Source organism: Tetrao urogallus (assembly GCF_951394365.1).
Source record: "Tetrao urogallus genome assembly, chromosome: 3".
NCBI lineage: Eukaryota > Metazoa > Chordata > Aves > Galliformes > Phasianidae > Tetrao > Tetrao urogallus.
In genome coordinates this window covers 41910863-41930744 of record NC_136815.1, presented here as the reverse complement: position 1 = coordinate 41930744, position 19882 = coordinate 41910863, and the positions used below count along the sequence as shown (strand labels likewise).

Here is a 19882-nt window from a genome sequence, read left to right as displayed (position 1 = left end):
TGGATTAGCTGTATCTCGCCCTCTCCTCCCCACCCCAAATGCCTGCAATGTAATTATACCACTACAAAGAATCTACAGGTAAATACTTGAGTTCATTCTTTCCCCTAAATAAAAGTCAGAAGCAAGGAATTATCACGTTTCCTCACACATCCCTAAGTCCATTACACTTTTCCAAAGCATGAGTCAACTTTATTCATAATAATGCCCAAGACTAAGAAACCCATGCTTTGCTAACAGCACGTAAATCCTAATAAAGCACTGACACCCCTCCTTACCTTACAATAAAAGCCTCACACCTCTAAATGGTGAAGAAAGCCAGCGTATTCCTAAGCAAGCTGTCATCCTGTGAGCACTGTGACCAAGATACAGGCTACTTCACCACCCATCACTGAAGCAGTGCTTTAACAGCTACTCATGTGTTCTTTCTCAATCGGATATCATCATTTTTTAGTTACGCGACTGGCAAAACTTCATATCCATGCAACTCTTAAGAACTACAAACAAAAGCCCGCTGTTGTTCAAAAGCAATTGCAGAGAGAATGATGACAACGAAAGGAAAATTCTTCAAATGTTGGTAGTTAAAAAACAAGAAAAAGATAATTGCCTAATCAAGATTCTTATGCTTATTAAATGCCACCTACATTAAATGCCGATACTCCTTTCACAATTCTTTCTAGTCCTAGAACTTGTAATCCAATCTTGGCTCAGTCACTGTGCACATTCCAATTTCAGATGAACAGTTAAAAACTGCAGCAAGGCCAGGAGCAGGATACCTCAATTTACAAGCTCAGAGATGAATTTCTGTTCTCACTTGCACATCCAGAACCAGATGAGAAAATAGTGGCTGGCTATGCGCCAGGACAGAGCTTATCCATGGCAAAGCCATGGCACACAGGCACACTTCTCTTGAAGCAAGGACTGACATCCCCATGAGCTGTCACTACCACTTCCTGAGAAAGGGTACTTGCATTTCTCAATTCTCAAACATCTAAGGTAAAGACCCCGTTGTAACTGTAGACCTTCCAGTTCTGAAGGCACTGAGCTCTCCCATCTCCTGTTCACCTCCTAGGTCAACAATTAAAGCTTGGCCCATTCATTCCCATACAAGAGAATTCAAGATGGTTCCACATATTCTCATTTGCCAAAGATAGAAGTGACTTTTCAACACCAACCGCTAAAGAAAAATAATGAAACAAATGGAAAAAAAACAAACAAGACAAACTTTCAGGATTCTCATTCTAGTTTTGAGAAGCTGATGTTCAAGTTACTGCAAAACATGTAGACCAACATGACTCATTCACTCACATCTCACACTGCTAAAAATAAGCAGCCATCTACAGGAATATAAACATTTTAAAATGCCACACACTTTGTCATCCTGGTTAAGAGTTTGTATCACTCTCTTAAAGCCTAAGCTTTGTGTCTAGGGAGATAAGAATAGAAAGAGGAAGTCCACACAAGGTTCCAGCAACGTAACAGATACCATTCGCACATTCTAGATGAACTGGATACCATCTCCTCCTGCCAGGAGGATGGTTAGGGAGACATTCGCCTTATCCCATTCATTACAGAAGACTGTAAAGAGAACTAAATGCTGTCCCTTGCACATTAGATCAAGCAAGCAGAATTTGTTCTTCCTGGAACAAAAAGAAAATGCAGAAAACTAAACTCATGTCAAAAGTAAGATTGCTGCTGTGAAATAGCTGGTGAAGAAGATGTCTGCTGAACCCCAGAGACAATTCATCAAGACTTCATACCATGTGTTTTCATCAAGTCTGAACTGTCTGCAGCCAGGTAACAGCTGCTGTACAATTAAGTGCATCACCCAGGCTTCCTTGATGAGTTAAGCAGGTGGTGGGCTTTAATTATCCCACCTAATGTTCTAAGTCACATAACAAATCATTACAGAGGAAAACCTCAGCAACATGAGAAATCCTTTCAGTGGACACTCAGCCAGGTAATTACAAAACCCCCACACAAATGAGTAACTTCAACTTTCCTCCCACTCAAGCTTGTACTAATGCTTGCTAAGAATGAAGGGTTAATTCGAGGAGCAGCAGAGGCAGCTGCCCAGGCAGGTGAGCTCTGTGGAAGGAGCAGGAAGACCTGTCAGCACATGGCTGGTCTTAAAAGGGAAGACAAGGGAAGACTAGCAGACAAGGTTTGCTTTGCAATGACCAGAAGCTAACAGAAAGCAGAGCGATGAGAAAAACTGGAGAAGAGAGAAGTGAGGTTCTTATTTATTCAACATGATATCACAGCACTGGGGAGCCTTCCTTACTTATGTGGTATCTGCTGCACAAGCAGCAGATTCTTTTCCCGGCTGAGGGCCAAACAAGCCATGCATTAAGACACACCTCAACATCATCCTATAGTAAGCACAGCTCCAGCCAGGATCAAATGAAATTATAATCCATTCTTAATAAAGACAGTATTATGTGTTATGGCCTTCATGGCTCTGTGCAGGGAGACATTTGAGGTCAGAGGGAGGTCACACTGCTAACACAAATAAATGCCAACACTGCTCTTCCACATTAAAAGAAAGAATCTGTAACACTGTACACTAGTCAATTAGTAAGAGTTGTCTTGTTTTTGAGAAAGTCAACTTATGTCTCTACAAACATTTGCTAGTCATAGCTCCTATAGGGGTAGCATCCTAGGGTGAAGTACTTTTTTAGCTTGCTGGAAGATTCACCGCAGGTATAAGCTGGAGCTCCTCTTGTAACACAAGCACAGAAGTTCATGTATAAAAATGGGAAGTCGAGGGGCCCAGCATGGATGAGACAGCACACCTGAAGAGACAACAGCAGGTCAGAAACACCCAACTGTCGCCAGCACACCCATTAACTTTGGCACTATGCACACAGACTTCAGCTTGCCTGGCAAAGAGGACCTGTGAGCATCACAGGTGGCTGCAGCCTTCCCAATACAGCCTCTGAAGTATCAGCAGCCCTTAGGGCCAGGTGATGAGCACAGCATCCTTTTGCCTTTAAAATGACAATCATTAAACTATGAAACTCCAGGTAGTTCATTTTCTAGTACCTCCAATGCTTAGCACCTGGAGTCTAAACTGGAGTTTAAATTAAGAGCAGTATGAATTATTTCCCTCAGGAAACAATGCTGCACTCCTAAACAATCTTCCCTGGTTTTAATATGTGCAATGGAGGAGAAGCAAAGGAAGTGAGTATGTGACAACTCAAACTCAATTACATTCTACTAGTTAATCAAATACCTGCAGTGCTGTTACGCATGACCGTCCAAAGGCAGTTGTCATCAAGGCCAGGAAGGGAACACATGGGCAATTTTTTTCCTTCAGAAGTATCAGCTTCACCTAAAATCACCTCAGGGTCATTCTGTTTCAGACAGACTGAAGCTGCACCAGCGCATAGGACAGATGCACCAGACCCACGACCTGCCCCAGTGCTAACACCATCTGGTCTTTCATCTCCAACCTGCAGTTGTGTTACCCTAGCAGAACAGCTGCCTCTTCTCCCACAGGTTAAAGCTTTCTTCTAACACTGAGTCTGGAATTTACATTTCAGGAAATAAAACACAAACTCCTTGTTAACTCTGAATATGAACTTTATTTTTTATTTTTATATATCAGATCATGCAAGCCTGCCCAAAGTCCTCCTCAGGCAAGTAACTTGCATATGAACTCTGAAGGAGGGTGAAGGAAGAAATTAAACCTTTTTCTTTTCCCCTGCATGCTGCATCATACTCCAGAGTATCTGTTGGGTACACACCTACAGAGATATCTCAGCAAATGTCAAAAACTAAGTGTTGCTAGGGTCATTTGCTTGCTTATCCTTTTGTGGCGTGTTTGGTTACTGAGTCAAATCTCAATGAGCTGTTCAGCCTGCTAGTGCTATTGCTTCAGCAAAAATAAGAATTGCCCTGGTCTAAATGTAGGTCAGAGAGAAGTTCAACAGGATGAGAACAACATCCAAATTTTCCATTGTGAAGCTGCAAAGGTTTTGTATGAAAAAAGACTACTGTAATTTTTCTTAACCAATGAATGAAAGAAAACCTCGCAATTAATTTGACATGTGAAGTATCCCACTTACAGTAACAAAACAGATATACAATAATGGAAAATGTTGGTCTTTTGTCACTAAGACTGAACAGATGCTTGGAAGAGTTACTATTGCATAAAACGTGCAATGGAAGAGAAGTAAAAAGAGCACTGAATTGTAGAAAATACTGCTACTGCCAGAAAAGCACACAAAAGCCCTTCCTTGAAGGTCTCCCCACGTTATCAGTCTCACTATGTCATTCCATACAGACATTAAAAAACAGCGTAAGAATTATCTAGCTGATCAGAAACATTTCTTTGGTTAAAGAAAAGCAAAACAACTTGCACGGGGGTGGATCACACGAAACCTAAATGCAGGCAGCCAGTGGCTTAGAAGGGTCAATACTGTAATCTCTAGGAGCAATGTGGGAAAAAAAAAAAGCATTAACATTTAATCATCTCTGGGCTATACAGAACAGTATACTAAATTTTTAATTTAAAGTGAGCCAACTCATTCTGAAAGCCTAACGGTGGTCTTATCTGTATCTGAGCACAGCAGATGGAAGTAGAAGACTTTGTCCACGGCTACACAACCTTATGGATAGACACAAAGATTGGGAATAAAAATCACAGTTACAGTTGAGACTACTATAACACATCTCACTTTCTAGCTTTACTTCTCCATTTGCTGAGTAGTTTTAAATATGTTTCTAACCGTTTAATTCCAGCAGCACATTCATTGGTGCTGGTTCCCATCACCCGGGTGAGCCAGTATTTGGCATGAGTGAAACTCCCCAACGCTCCTTTTTTGGAAGAAATACAATGTGACATTGATTTGAAGCACCATCAACTGAATAGATTCCACATCCTCCAGCGATGAAAGGCTTACCAGACAGTACGAAAGTTTTGATTTTTAAAACAAATTCATTTCTTTGCCAAAATTAAGGTAAAAATAGCAACTCAAGCAGGGGAAAACAGGTAAAATTAGTACAAGTGTGCTGTCTCCAAGCTAAGATTCAGCCTGTTGTCCTCCAGAGGCCATGGGCAATGGGATCAGCCCAGCCCACGACATTGGGTCACCAGTACTGCCCTTCTACAGCACAGCCCTTACCAGCTCCCTCAAAGAAGTTTTCTCCAGATGAAACAACTGTTGCTGTCTACAACTGACCACACTGGAACAGTTTTCAGTGGTGACTGAATAGCAGGACTTCCATTTTGCTTAACTGACCACATCTGCAAACAAGGGGCAATGACAGCCTTACCCACAGACTAGAATCACTACTTGCAGTGCTTTCTTCATCTCTGCAATCCTTCAGCCTCACAGCACTGTGATCAAACACCGCTTTGGGTGACCACTAAATATTTCACAATCAAGAGAAAGTAGACAAGCCTTTGCTTCTGCAATTTCAATCCTTCTGCAAAAGCCAGATACAATCAAATTGCTTCAATACATCTGATGCTGAACTCCAGCTACCATCCACTAATACCCAGCAAGAGAAACGACTCCCATCCCCCTATTCTTTCTACGCTTGCCAGGAAGAAGACAAATTTATTTCTTTAGGATTATGATTTTGCCATTGGAACAACTGGATATACCAGTACTGTTGCAACAAATCAGCATAAACCCTAATCTTGTTATAAGGCTATGGGACAGATTAATCCACTGAAAAATCCGGTTTGTTCCAATACAAGCTTTTCTCTAGCTGCCAATGCACAGACATCATCTCAGCAGTCTCAGAAAACCTGTTCAACCCACTGCAGGAAGGAGGAGCACAAATATTTTACGTCAGTGCCGAATGGTGCCACTGCCTTCAATGGGGAATGCTCCACTGACTTCAGCAACTTTGGCATCTTGATGCGTGTTCATATGAAAGTTGGTGGGGAAAAAAAGAATAAGGCTAACAACTCAGATTTCACTGAGGTTTGTTTGCATTCATTTCAGGCCTTCAAAACAAACAACCCAGAACAAGAAACCTTACTTTTTATGATCTCAAGCCAAGCAAGTCAAAGCACATCTTTCAACACAGCCTGCTCTCCACTCCTACACAGGGGAAAAAAACAACAGTACCTTCACATTTACATCCCAAAACAGAGCGATTTTCTGTCACTGTTATAGTTATTCTTATTAATGCTGAACATTATCAGATGTAACTACAGATTTATCCACTTTACAGATTTAGCTGTAAGATTGGTCCAACAAGACAATCCATTAACCCAGTTACTTACAAACCACTGCAGAAAGACCCAACAATTCTTTAAACTACTCCAGTACCCTACAGCATGTGAACCAGTGCCCATTATCATTTTTCATTTATCATGGTATCTTAAAAGGAGAAAAAAAAGATACTTGATCAGAGAATCATCATTAGTTAAAAAAAAAAAAAACAACAACTGAGATTCTCATGGAAAAGAAATCCATTCTGAAGTGACCTAAGAACACAGATCTGAAGCTCTAAGAATCTCACATTAATGACACTTAGAATGATTACAATCCGGAGTACCACGAATGAGAAAGCTTAACGTTTCACTGCAGGCAACACAGGTTCCAATTTACTTTAGTGCTACTGTAGAGAGACAGGAAATAATGTGTAGATTCAGTTTGTTTTCCATTTTGAATTCTCATTGCCAAAGTCACGGAAAAGAAGGTTCAAGCATTTATTTGTCCTTTGCAACCAGAGCACCAAGCCTAGAAATTAAGACCAATAACTGCTTGGTAGTGATAAAGGGAATAACAGAACTACCTGACCAAAAGAAAACCATAGCACTAATGGGGTTTCTGAGCAGCGTGCTGCCATCCAAATCAGCTCCTTTATATACCTCAGTAAGAGAGCTGAGGTTTTCCCATACCAGAGGCAAGCATTCCTTATGCTAGAAAGCTCCTTCTCAGAAGCATCTGTAAATACTATGAGGGCCACCAGAGGATACACTTCTAAGAACCTGTTTAACATCAGCTGCCTAGCTGGACAAGCTTAATACTTAAAAGGTGGGAAGTCAGCAGTTAGCATTGCACTGTGCGCTTCTATTGGCCTCCTGTTTATTTCCAAGCACAGCAACAAAATAGTTGCTTTAACTGACAAGCCAAATTTTAGCTGCTCCAAGGAGCCCCTCTTTCAAGGTGTGTCGTTTGGAGTCTGGTCAGGAAGGTCTGGCTGCTGCTCCCTGGATTCAAGATGCCCACAAAAAAACCTTTGACCCTGCCAACCCCATAGCTGCGAGATCCAGAACGTGATTCTAGATTGCCCTGGCAGACAGAAAAGCAGCCTATTCATTCAGACTTTTCCTGGGCACAGCATGAGAGCTGGGGAGCTGCCTATTGTCAATGATTTATAATTAGATGATTTTTTTAAACACTAGCCAAGCAAGCATGCTCAGCCTTCTCATTATACTGCCCAAGTCCTAAAGAGACACTGTACTCCTTTGTGCTGCATGGCAGTGATCCCTGTCTGAACTTAGGGCATCTTGGACAAACTCCCAATTAAAAATAAAGTAGCCAAAAATGCAGGAGCTCCTCAAGGATAGTTTTCTTTGGCTTTGCAAGAGCTCATCATTGCACTTTAATTTGCCTGCGATTTCTGCAGCATGGTAGGGATGTAATAAAAACAGCTGGGAGCAAGCAGAAGTTCAGCTCTGCTCTCCAGCCAGGATGCCCGCTGGCTGCTCTCCGAGCTGCCTGGCTTGGCTCCCCACGCTGTCAGATGCAGAGCAGGCGCTAATTGATGCGCACTAATTGATGCTGGGGGGCTGCTCTCTGGATGGCAGCTCCAGCAGTGCCACCTCTCCAGTTCCACCTTGTAAAATCCAAGCGCCACTAATGACAGGGTAAGGCCTCTTCAAACACAGGCTGACCACATACACGCACAGAAATTGTAGGTGTTCAAGGGTAATTAGGCACATGCTTGATTTGGTTACGTTCTGTACAGCAAGGGTATCTGAGCAGTATGGGAATATCAACATGAGAAATGCAAGCAGGACTGCACCTTGTTTCTTCCTGACCAAGAACAATCCTAATCCTGAGTGCAATTAATTCTCATTGTTTCAGGGAAATCTGCACAAACTGAAAGGTACAAAAAGAACACCTTTGTTTTAAAAGAAAAAAAAACAACACATAAGGGATAAGAGGGTAATGTCCCTTTGATAATAGCTTTTATCGTCTTAGGAATGCACAAAAAGAAGAAAGCACCTCCCACAAAGAGGGAAAGCTACTTTCAGTGAGCAGCATACAGGAATGACAGTGAAGGAAAACCCCATCATGCTTCACTTTCCCCTTGAGGAATAATTTATCTTTGCCCACAGGCTATTCAGTCTCAAGATATTTTGTTCCATATTGACAGGAACACAAATGATATTTGACAATACAACCCATAAAGCGCACAACAGGGATGATCCGATCTCTGGACTGCCCTACATTCAGTTGCAATGGTATAGCAGCTTTGCTACTCATCTCCAGCCACATCCTGGGTTCAGCGATTGCAATAACACACATGTAAAAAGGCACATTTTGTTTATTCATATAGAACCCTAATATCTCCCTGATTCACATGCACACCAATGCTTTCTATATTCTTCTCCTATGAATATAATGTAGATTCATATCTGGAGACCAGGGTAGAAAAAAAGCCTGCCATAACAAAATGATAAATATCTCAGACATGATCACATAAATTAGCCAAGACACATTTTTATAGCTTCCTTTAGAGAGAAAAAGGGGTATTTTGACTTCTTACTAAATAGAAGCCTGAACAGGACTGTTAAGATAGAAAAAGAAATAATCTAATGTTCTAGTAATTAATCTCTCAGCTAAGACAGAAATCAGTTTACACACACTGAATTCTTCTCCCAGCTAGTCACATCCCATAACAAGTGGGATGTCTTTAGGACAACCTCCCAAACAAGGATTACTACAAGCTCACTCACCCTCTGTAAGTCAAGCAAGAATCTGGTGCCAGTTAAGAGGAAGCATTAGAGGAAAAACCTACCAAATCACGTTCAAGTCCTGCTAGCAAAACCCACTTCAACAAAGCTAAACCAACAGCATGTCAACATAAGAAAAAGAGTACAGGATGAGAGAGATCCCGTGCTACCTGCATGGATACATGCCTCCTCTCTGCATCAGGGTCCAAAAACACCTGCTTACATTGCACAGCAACTAGCTGCATGTTGAATTTCTGGTCTCAGTGTCCAACACGGCTGTCCCTGCCTGCTTCCTCACCTTTGGTGGCAAATTCAGCTATCACTCCTGGTACGCATACTGCCAAAGACCACATGCTGTCCGGTCTAAGAAACAAGTTCTTGATTCCCATCCCCAATTTCCTCATAGCCAGAGGTTCTCTTCACTTAGAGCAGAAAGAAGAATCATTTGTCTGGGAGCAACAGGACAGAAACAACAGCAGTGCACCAGAAACACTGGAAGAGGCAGAAGGGAGGACTGTACTATTTCCAAACAAGGGAGGATAAAAGAAAACCTGGAGATAGCACCATCTGCTATTGCTAGGCGGTCCTAGGTGTTTTACCTTCGAACACCCCTGGAAATACCTCCAGATAACCGGTGTTCTGTTCAGGTCCAACAGCACAATGGGAGGCTCAACAGCTGAGCAAAGGGCACAGACTCCCAGTAAGGCCAGCAGGAACAGCTTGGAAGTGACTGCCTAAGATACACAACGCTACCTTTCTCCGCTTGTACTTTCAGGTCAATCTTGGACATGCAGTCTCTTTTCAGGAAAGAGGCAATAAAGTTTTAAAGCAAACATTTTTAAAAGGCAAATTCATGTTGCAAGAAGATTCTCTGAGTCTGAGAAGCTGACCATTTCTTCAGTCTCTTTCTAGTGAGCTCTGGAGAAATCATCCTGTAAAAAGGCCAGCAGCATGCAACACTACAGCACCTCCACAAACACCTGACCCAAGACCGCAATAGCGCACAACATGAATAGTTTAATTTACTGCTCTTATAATCCAGAGGAGCTATTCACTCTCCACCTGCAAGAGTTGAGAATATGTTCTTGAACTGCCCTTGAGAATGAGAGCTATTAACACAGTTATGGGTCACTCCTTGTGGTTAACAGTACTTGCCCAGAAGATAGCAGGCAACTCTTTCAACCACTCTGGTTGATGACCCTTCAAATATCCTGTCCCTGAGAGGCACCTATTATGCACTGCTCAAACAGCAACCTAAAACCCAAGAAAAGAAACAAAAACAAGAGTGAGAGAACACATTATTTTATCTTCTCCGGATTCTCAAGGCCTCACAACAAATCCATACGCTATCCTTCAGAAGAAAATAGCTTATTCCTTTTTTTTTTTTTTTCTCTCCATATCAGCAGTGCAAGAAACATCTTATGAATAAACAGGTTAGGGCCATTGCTCCATAGGCTCTCCAGTCAGTTACATACTCCTTCAACTGCCCCAGGTGCTCTAGGATACAGAGAGGAGCCGAGGCCTCGCACAACATGCCCTTCCACAGCACCACACATGGGCCACTGCTGCTCATGCCACAGACTCAGATCATCTTTGTTAAAACTGCTGCCCAGCAAGTTACCTTCTCACCCACAACACACGGGAGTTTTGTCATGATCACAAAGACACAAAGCAGAGCAGAGCATGATGCATACAGCCCTGTCAGAGGGGCTTTTCAGTCCCTCACCTCACCAAAAGCCACTCAATGCCCTGCTCTAGGCAGGGACATCTCCCACCAGCTCAGGCTGCCCAGAGCCAATCCAACCCGGCCATGAACACCTCCAGGAATGGAGCATCCACAGATTCTCTGGGTAGCCTGTGCCAGTTTGGGAGCAGGGGATGAAAACAGGGAGACAATGCCAGAAGGGGAATTGACTCACATCCTCCCATACTACAAAGCCTGGAGAGCAGAAAGCACAGGTCTTTGCTTACTCTTGTCTACAGCAAAACTCCTGACAGCGATTTGTGCACCATCTCACCTGCCACAATGAGGCTTGCTGTTTTTCACAGGCAAGTCACCACGGGTTCCTTTGCTGAGATCTCCCAAATCCACAACCCCAGCAGGTCCCAGGGCTCAGTGCAGGCCTGTGCCGTGGCTCAAACCAGGGGCTGCTTGCATTTCACAAGGCTCAGACTCACTGCTCTCCACACGAGGGACCTGGTCTGGGAACCAGATGTCAGCCTTCTCATTCCTCCTTCAAACAAACCAAACACCAAGGCAGAGCACAGGAGATGGCAGGCCTCCATGCTCAGCCCTCCCCAGCAGGGCCCCATCAGCCCCAGTCCCAATGGGGCCATGCCGGAGGCACTGAGGCAGGGCAGCTCTGCTGGCTGGTGCTAGGCCTCAGCCTCCTGTGCCAGTGCACCGGCAAGGCCACAGTGTTAGGAATTTTACTATGATGTACACCAACACGAAGACCCCGAAACAGACATGGCCCCGTTCTCAGCAGATGCACTCTTCAATGTGCTCACACAGAACAGAAATACAAAGTTGAGCTACGTCTTTAAGTTACGGTGTCAGTTGCTCAAATCAGCAGATGTGCCTCACAGATGAAGGCACGGTGAAGTGAGCTCCACAGACTTTTCATTCTACAAACGACATGAAGAAAACTGACCGCAAACGTTACATGCAATTCATTCCAAAGGAGAAAACCACTCAGAGCACAAATTTCAGATTCAAAGTATTGACTCACTGAGTTTTAGGCAGGTTGCTCTTTGAGTCATACGCAATGCACACTAATATGATGCATACTTTCCTATAGGGGAGGAACGTAAGCTTCCCTAAACCAGCTGACTTGTTACTCCTAATGCCAAGAGGAAACACAGCAACACCCATGCCCTGTGCTGCTGACAAACCACTGCAGGAACGATGGGAACCAACTGCTCACGACATGCACAGAATCCTGGGGCATCACACCATGTTGTCCAACTCCTCCTGCACTGCTTCCTGGCACGCTCCCTTGGGTTGCCTTCACAGTGCTGTTACACAGAGCACCAACCCATGCAGTCACTGCAGCAGGAACACCTAGTCCCAGAACAGCACCTACAAAGCTTAAGAAACAAAGCCCTTCTTTCTTACACATGTATCACTCATTCCTCAATACCACATTTTGCAACAAGAGCATGTGATTCACTGCACCTCTCTTCTAAGATCAAGAGTTTCATTGTTTAGGACACCTTAATTCTTTTGATTTTATCTACATCTTGTGCCATATCTAAAAGCTACACATAATTGAAGCTTAAAAAGCCAAGACACTAAGATTCCCCTAGGATTCTGCCCCTGTGGTTAAAATTGCAGCTCTTGAATTCCAGTTATAAAAAGACAGATGTTGTTTCATCACCTAATACCTGAACTACAGAACTGCACAGGAAGTTTGCTCTGCTACATACACAGAAGCTTTGCCTAACAGAGTCAGAAATTTAGAAGCAGGAACCACAATCTAGAATTTCTACATCATGCACAGTAGCAAGAAATCTGAACATTTATTAAGTGTGCAATAAATGAGGGGATGGTAATTACCTGCGTCTGAGCTGCCCTATAGCAGCACTACCACGGCTCTAGTGTAGTGCAAACAGCACAGAGGTCACAGAACACACAATATACACAAAACCACTGCAAAATATGAAAGTAGCTAAAAAAAAACAAAAAATTGGATTTTAGGTGTAAAGCAGGTACGCTGCTGAACTGTTATTTGTCTCATTTGAAGCCAGTGGTACTCCTGGGAGCAGGTGTTGCCAAGCTACTGGACTACATCTCCAGCAGGGCACTGTAATCTTCACAGACACCATTTGGTAGCTGCAGATTTTAAATGAATTAAAAGCTTTTTCACTAAAACGTTCCTGGAACACACCTCTGCCAACAGGGGAAAAAGAAAAACAATGACAAAAGACAACAACCAGTACCAGTGGTTAGCAACCTGTCAATTGTATCTTCATTTGATTATCTTGGTGGAAATACAGCAGACCATAAGGCAAAGGAGGAAACAAGAGAAAGCAAGATGTTTCTGATATTTTACTACAGTGGCAGAACATACAGAACAAGCAACTAGAATTTCAAAGTTGCTCAGCACCTAAGGAAGAAATCAAGCCATGTGGCTATAACATATTTCAGGATGGATAGGTTACAAAAAAAAAAAAAAAAAAAAAAAAATTTAGTCTACCTGCACAGCGCACAACAACTGTAATCTACCAACACAGCACACAGCAGCCAGCCATACCATGAGTGGGAGGTCAGATCACAGCATCTGCTCAAAGCCTCAGCACATCTGAAGTCCCTTTTCTGGTCTACTTGAAAGCCACGTCCCACCCCCACATGATTCACACCCCCTCACACCAACAGCAGGCTACCGAGGAGCTCTGCAGCAGTTTCTTGAGAGGAAGAGGTCATTCAGGACAATCAAAGCAGGGGCAGCAGCACCCAGAATAAAAAGAACAAGATGCTTTGTAGTTTCCAAGCATTGTCTGGCCACACAGACAACCCGCATTTGTGGACTGACGCAATATGGATTGTCATTATGTACACGGCCAAGATGTTCTCTCCAGTAGGATCGTCTTTGATAAGCTGCAAGGGCGCTCGGTTTCAACTTATTTACAACTGGAATAAGCCCCACAATAACGTGCTGCAGGAAACAACAGGCCACTGAGACTGCTGGAGCAGAAGGGCGTCAAAGGGAAAGGCTGTAAAAAGGAGAGAGAAAAAGAGTACCTGAATACTTACAATAAGTAAAAGGAGCAGTAGCAGCACAAACTCACTATTCACCCCACTGCTGCTCTTCACTAGAGTTCTGCCAGGACTAAGGAATCACTTTTATAAAAAGATTGCTGCCTATTACATAGATCTTTCCTTCTTTCTGGCCACTATTTCTGTCATTTCACTTTAAAGTAACCACACATTTACAGAAAAGAATACCCTTCTGAGTCTTAATGGCTTGTAATGATCCTCCAGAAAAAGATCACTGTTGTTTTTACATAGCACACAGCAGGGAATCACTTCTCCACCAGCTGAGGGCTTCCCCCAACCCAGCCAAGTGCCACATCTGATCTCTACAGCATATTTCCCTAAAACATTATTAGAGCACGCACAAATGTGCTCATTCCTTGTGCGGAAAAAAAAAAAAAAAAAAAAAAAAAAAAAAAAAAAAAAAGAAGTTGCACCAGAGGATCACATGCCCTCTTAATCCCAGAAACTTCAGTCTTCATACATGAGGCCTGGATTTCTGTGAACTCTTTGCAGCCAAACTGTGGGTCACAGCTCTCTGCTGGCAGCCTGCTTCTTGGCTGCACAGCAGCAGCATCAGGGTGAAAGGGAGTCCCACCAAGCACAAGAGCAAGCAGTGAGCTTACACAGGAATGCTCAGCCTGAAGGTCAGCTCTATGCAAAACAGCATTTTCCAGATCTTAACCTGGATAGCACTTCTCTTTTACCCTCCAAAGTTATCCTAGAAAAACAATCACCAGGAAAGCAAAGTGTTGAAATAATCACACTCAGCATCACTGCACCTGTACAAATTAGGAGAAAACAGTCATGTTTTCAGTTTTTGCCTTCACTACTCTTTATCCAAAAACAGCCACCCCGAGCCTCTTTGTGCATCCGCCTGCATGTTCTCAGTCCAACTATGCACACCTCTAGCCATAAGGCTACAGCCAGGCTCAGACATGAGCCCTTTCTGCTGCAGGTTCCCAGTGCTAAGTACTCTTTCAGTAGCTTTGTATTTGAGTTGCCCTCTGGAAACATTTAGGCTGGAAAAGCATTCCTCTCGGAGCAATACCATTTGTTCTACTTGTTCAGTCAACGTTAACAATATTCACCAGGAAAATATTAAAACACAAAGCTGACTAAAGCAAACACACAGGCATTAGCCATCTTCAAAATGGCCATCTCAAAAACTTAACTTGGCATACAAAAGGATAACTGGAACCCAACCAACCAGTCCTAGAATTTCACCTGAGAACTAGATACTAACAAACTTATCATTTAAGGATAGATAAGGTAGGCACTGCTGCTTAACTGCTCCACCTTGATGCAGCGAGAGACTACCTCCTTCCAGCCCTCCTTTATCCCATGCCATCCAGAAAAATCCTCCCTTCTTGCAGAGGACTGAATTTAGTGCACATCAATATTTCATAACTTCATCCTGTCAAGAAATCAAACAGAAATACTTAAGGGCACTCTTCCAGGAGATGCACATCTTAACTCCAAGCATGAAACCACATTCATCATAGCCCTTCTCCCCCTTCCAAATACAAGGCCTGAAGGTGAGGCAGCAGTGAAAAACACGAGATCTTGTATGCATATAATGTAAGAGCATTACCCATGGTGCACTACCTTCATTAAAAAAATGCAGAAACAATGCAGCAAAGCTGGTCTCCTGTGAAGAAAATACACCTCCAGCATTTCAGCCCCCCTTTACCTCCTGGTGCTACACAAGAAATGAACTCCATCCCAGCACCTCACGATGATCAGATACCCAGCCTGAAAAACAATCAGCTGCTAGGACAGAGCAGCCAGCCATGAAGACACAGGATCACTGAATGCCTTGGTTTGGAAGAGACATCAAAGATCACACTGGTCTAACCCCCTTTGCTATAGGCAGGGCTGTCCCCCACCAGCTCAAGCTGCCCAGGGCCCCATCCAATCTGACCTGAACAACTCCAAGGATGGGGCATGCACTGTTTCTCTGGACATCCAGTGCCAGTACCTCACCCACTTCTGAGAAAAGAATTTCCTCCTAACATCTAATCTAACTCTCCCCTCTTTTAGTTCAAAACTGCCTCCTCTTTTCCTATCAAAGTCAGAAGGTGCCTGAAGACAGATACTATCATGTGCAGTGCATGCAGCTCCCACCAACCTCAACAGGAGCTCAGCTCTTCAGGAACAGAACAGGCCACTTCCACACCATTACTGCTCCAATGTGCTGGTGACTACCTGCAAGCTGTACCTTCAGAGACGTGGAGATGAGAGCTCTACCCTAACCTGCCTTAGGCAGTGGCATAGGATTACACACATTTGGAACATTTTGCACTTCCTTCAGAACCACATCAAGAAATTCTGACAGAGCTCTACTTGGCAGCTTTGCAGGACAAAGACAGGCACACAAGGCAATGCTCCCAGGACAAGAGTTGCTCAAGTTACCTGTCAACACACTGCATGTTCCCTGCTTATCTCCTCAGGACACCATGCACTGATTCATGACTCTTGTTCCTCTTGATGCAAGACAGCTTCCCTTGAAGATAGGAAAAGCATCCTCTTCGTACCACTGAGACCGGCGTCTGAGTTCTTTATAAAATATTGATCTGTCTGCCATCTGCAGTCCCTTAAGTTAAAAGGTACATCTGCACGATGAGGGAAGGCAGGCCTGAGAGCCTCTGTCTGTTCCCTGCACAGCTACCTCTGTCTGAGCATCCCAGGACATGGTCACACAGAGCCCAGGACTGCCCACGTCCACCTACGTAGTGATGTGCTTCAGGTGTGCGCAGGCGACAAGCAGCCCTTGCAAAAAGCCAGCAGTACTTCTGTCTCTGCAACGTTCTTCTCACCTGGTCTGGCACAAGACACCCCCCAGAAAACACACCCAAAGAAGGGGAGGAGGGGAAAAGATTGGTCACCTCTGAACATCCACAGAGCTCTCTCATCTCCCTCCAGAGGGAGCAATTCTAGAGGGAGCAGAGAGGCTGAGAAGGAGCCTGACATACAGAGAAGGAAATCAGTAAGTCATCAATACATGTGCCCTGTTAAAGCCTGAACCGCTGCCAGGAATTGCAAGTGAATTGATAGCCTTAAGTGCAGTGACTGGAGGCCATCTTGGCTGCTTCAGGGACAGGAGGTACTACCACAGGAGGAACTCCTTCACACAGCAGCTTTACCATTATTGCAGGACAACATCGGTTTGGCAGCACGAAGAACAGCCAGTTGCAGCTAAAATGGCAGAGCAGCTTTCACCAGCCTGCTCCAGCATGGCAGCTCTGGGCAAAGGCTGGGAAGCGTGCCGCACAACCAAGGGACAAAGTCAAAAAGCCCTGGCTGGGATTGCTGCAGGGTTATGGGAGCTGCAGTTAAGCAATAACCCAGTCCCAGTCCCAGTCCTTCCTAGCACACGGGGAGTCACAGCACACAGCGCTCACGCTCCTTTCTCACTTTTCAAACCAACGGAAAACTTTGTGAGAGCTCCGATCTGTTCCAGCAAGCAACTACAAGGCCACTTCATATACTAACAAAACGCACAGCCCAGACACGCTTCCAAATTTTGAGTTATCCTCTGCATTCCGTCAGGGATGGGAAAGCAGGACGGTTTCAGGGAGCCACGATGCAACGCCATCGCGAAGCAGCAGTGCGAGCCTCCGGAGAAAACCCTGCGCTGCCCAAGCACCGAGCGCTGCCTTCTCAGCGGGCACCGCCGCCACCCAGGCTGGCTCCTCATCCCCTGGGCTGGAAGCACACGCACACCGATTGGTGCAGGTGGGCGCCCAACGGAACAACAGTACGAAGTTGTCCGGGAGCCGTGCAGGCACCTCGCGTCACCCCTGGTTCTCACAGCTCCGCCGCTTTCCTAGCAAGCTGTGACAGGCGACGTGCCCGGCTCCGCCGTGCAATATTCCCCCTCCTCGGCCCTGCTGCAGCATCGCGCCACCGCACCGGCTCTCCTCTCACACCGCTCTAACCTGGGCGGGCGGCAAGCAGCCTCCCGCACCCCGTCACGCTTCGCTCAGTCGCGAGCCCGAGCCCCGCGGCACTGCCGACACCGGAGCCCCGGGGCCTCGCGGCCGCCCCCTGCACGGCTGAGAGCGGCCCGACCCCCGCGCGGCCCCGCCGCCCGCCCCACGCACCGCTGTCCAGCCGGGCGATCTGCGGGAGGCGGTAGGTGCTGACGAGCAGGTCCAGAGGGACGGCCACCGCGCTCCACTTCACGTCCTTCAGGCTGAAGCCCAGCGAGGAGCCGGGGTCCATCTTCCCGCCTGGCCCGGGCAGGGCAGCGGCGCGGAGGGGAGGGAACCGGGCGGGCAGCGCAGGCGGGGGTCGCTCCCACCCGGCGGGACGGCGGCGTAAGGGAGGGAGAGGGAGAGGGAGGGAGGGAAGCGGGGAGGCAGCTCGCCGCGCTCAGCGCCGGCTACCGCCGCGGGACATGCTGGGCTAAGCAGAGGGGGAGGCCCGCCGAGCGGCCGACGCTGCTCCCGCCGCCCCACGGCACCGGCTGGGGCCGCCCGCCGCCGCGCCTGGCCCAGGAAGCGCCATCCCAGCACTGACTAATCAACAGGGTGCGAGCAACGCCTGCGCAGCTGCCGCTCCTCCCCGCTCCGAAAAGGAAAGTGCCGGGCTGCCCGCCCGGCGGGGCGCGCCGCCGCCCGGCCCGGCCCTGTCACTCCACCCTCCGACCGCTCGCCCGACGTGCAGGGGCGGGGCGGCCGCCGCGGGCTGCAGGTGGGCGCGGGTGCTGGGCGACCCCGCACCTGGAACTGCCGCCCAGAGCCGTGGGGCGCTAAGGCTGCGGGTTCGGGGCTCGCGTCAGGCACGGAGTTAACACCAGACCGCGGGGCTCTGCGTGTGCGTTTATGCTTCGTTATCAGTCCGCCTGTTTAGCGTAGCAAAGTTCCATCCTACATTGAAAAACAAACAAACAAACAAAATTAATTATGTACTAACTTTATTATTTTATTTTTCACTCGTCAACCACAAATGGAGCTTCAAGAGTGGAGAGCAGTACACAGGCACTGGAAAAAGATCTCTGGTGTATTTATACCGCTGTCATTGCAGGCATAGGTATTGTGTACCCTATTCAGTTCTCTTAACAAAACTGAGAATCAGCTGCTCGTTCTCCTTTCTCAATGCTCTCTGTGATTGAGCCCCTCATAAGAAGTACACTGAGGCCCCAGAGTGCATCCAGAGAAGGGTAATGAGTCTGTGAGGGGTCTGGAGCACAAGTGTGATGGGGAGCAGCTGAGAGAACCGGGACTGCTCAGTCAGGAGGAGGCTCAGAGGAAACCTTATTGCTCTTTATAGCCCTGTGAAAAGAGGTTGCGGGAACTGGGAGTCAGCCTCTTCTCCCAGGTTAACAGTGATAGGACAAGAGGTGATGGCCTTAAGTTGCACAAGGGGAGGTTCAAGTTGGATATTAGGAAAAATTTCTTCTCCAAAAGAGTGCTGAAGCACTGGCATAGGATCCCCAGGCAGGTGGTGCAGTCACTGTCCCTGGAGGTGTTCACAAACTGTGTGGACGTGGCACTGAGGGCTGTGGTTAGTGGGCATGGTGGGAATGACGGTTGGTCTAGGTGATATTAGTGGTCTTTTCCAACATTAATGATTCTGTGATGCAGTGAAGTCTTGTGTGATCTCCACAAGGTCAAACTGGGCGTTAGGAAAAGGTTTTTCACCAGAGAGTGGTCAGGCAGTGGAACAGGCTCCCCAGGGCTACGGCACCGAGCTGTCAGAGTTCAAGGAGTGCTGCACAACACACTCAAAGGGTTTGGATTTGGGTGGTTGGGTTGGACTTAGTGATCCATATGGATCCCTCCCAACTCTGGATACTTTTTGATAAAAGAAAATGTTTTTCTACCCCCCATAGCTCCTTATCTGCCTGCAGCCCCCCCACCCCTCGCTCTTCCTGTCCTGTATCAGGCCCAGCCATAGCTGTGTGCTATGTGGCTGCTGCCAGCAGTACTACAAGTACTACAAGAACAAGGAGGGCTGAGACAGATCCGCTCTTGTTCTGCTTGGCTGCAGACAGACTTGTCCATGCTCTAAGATGAAATGACCACTATGGAAGCCAGAGGGAGTGAACAAACTCAAGTTAACTTCTTTAAAGGGGTCTGGGTAGGGGTTTCCCACCCCTATGAAAGTCCTTCATTCTCTGAACTCGGTCCTGGTGATGTTAGATTCCACTTACTGGAATTGCTAGATTCACAAATATGAGACAATGGATTTTA

The 19882-nt window shown here is 46.1% G+C and overlaps 1 protein-coding gene across 1 annotated transcript in view; it reads right to left on the bottom strand.

Moving 5' to 3' along the window:
• The window catches only part of GAREM1 (GRB2 associated regulator of MAPK1 subtype 1), a gene marked incomplete at both ends in the record, with an annotated part of 94330 nt that extends 76421 nt beyond the window's left edge, over window positions 1-17909 (bottom strand). The window contains one exon of the mRNA XM_079533687.1: window positions 17789-17909. Coding sequence (XP_079389813.1) covers window positions 17789-17909 — 121 coding nt within the window. The remainder of the gene's footprint in view (window positions 1-17788) is intronic.
• Window positions 17910-19882: the final 1973 nt, after the last annotated feature.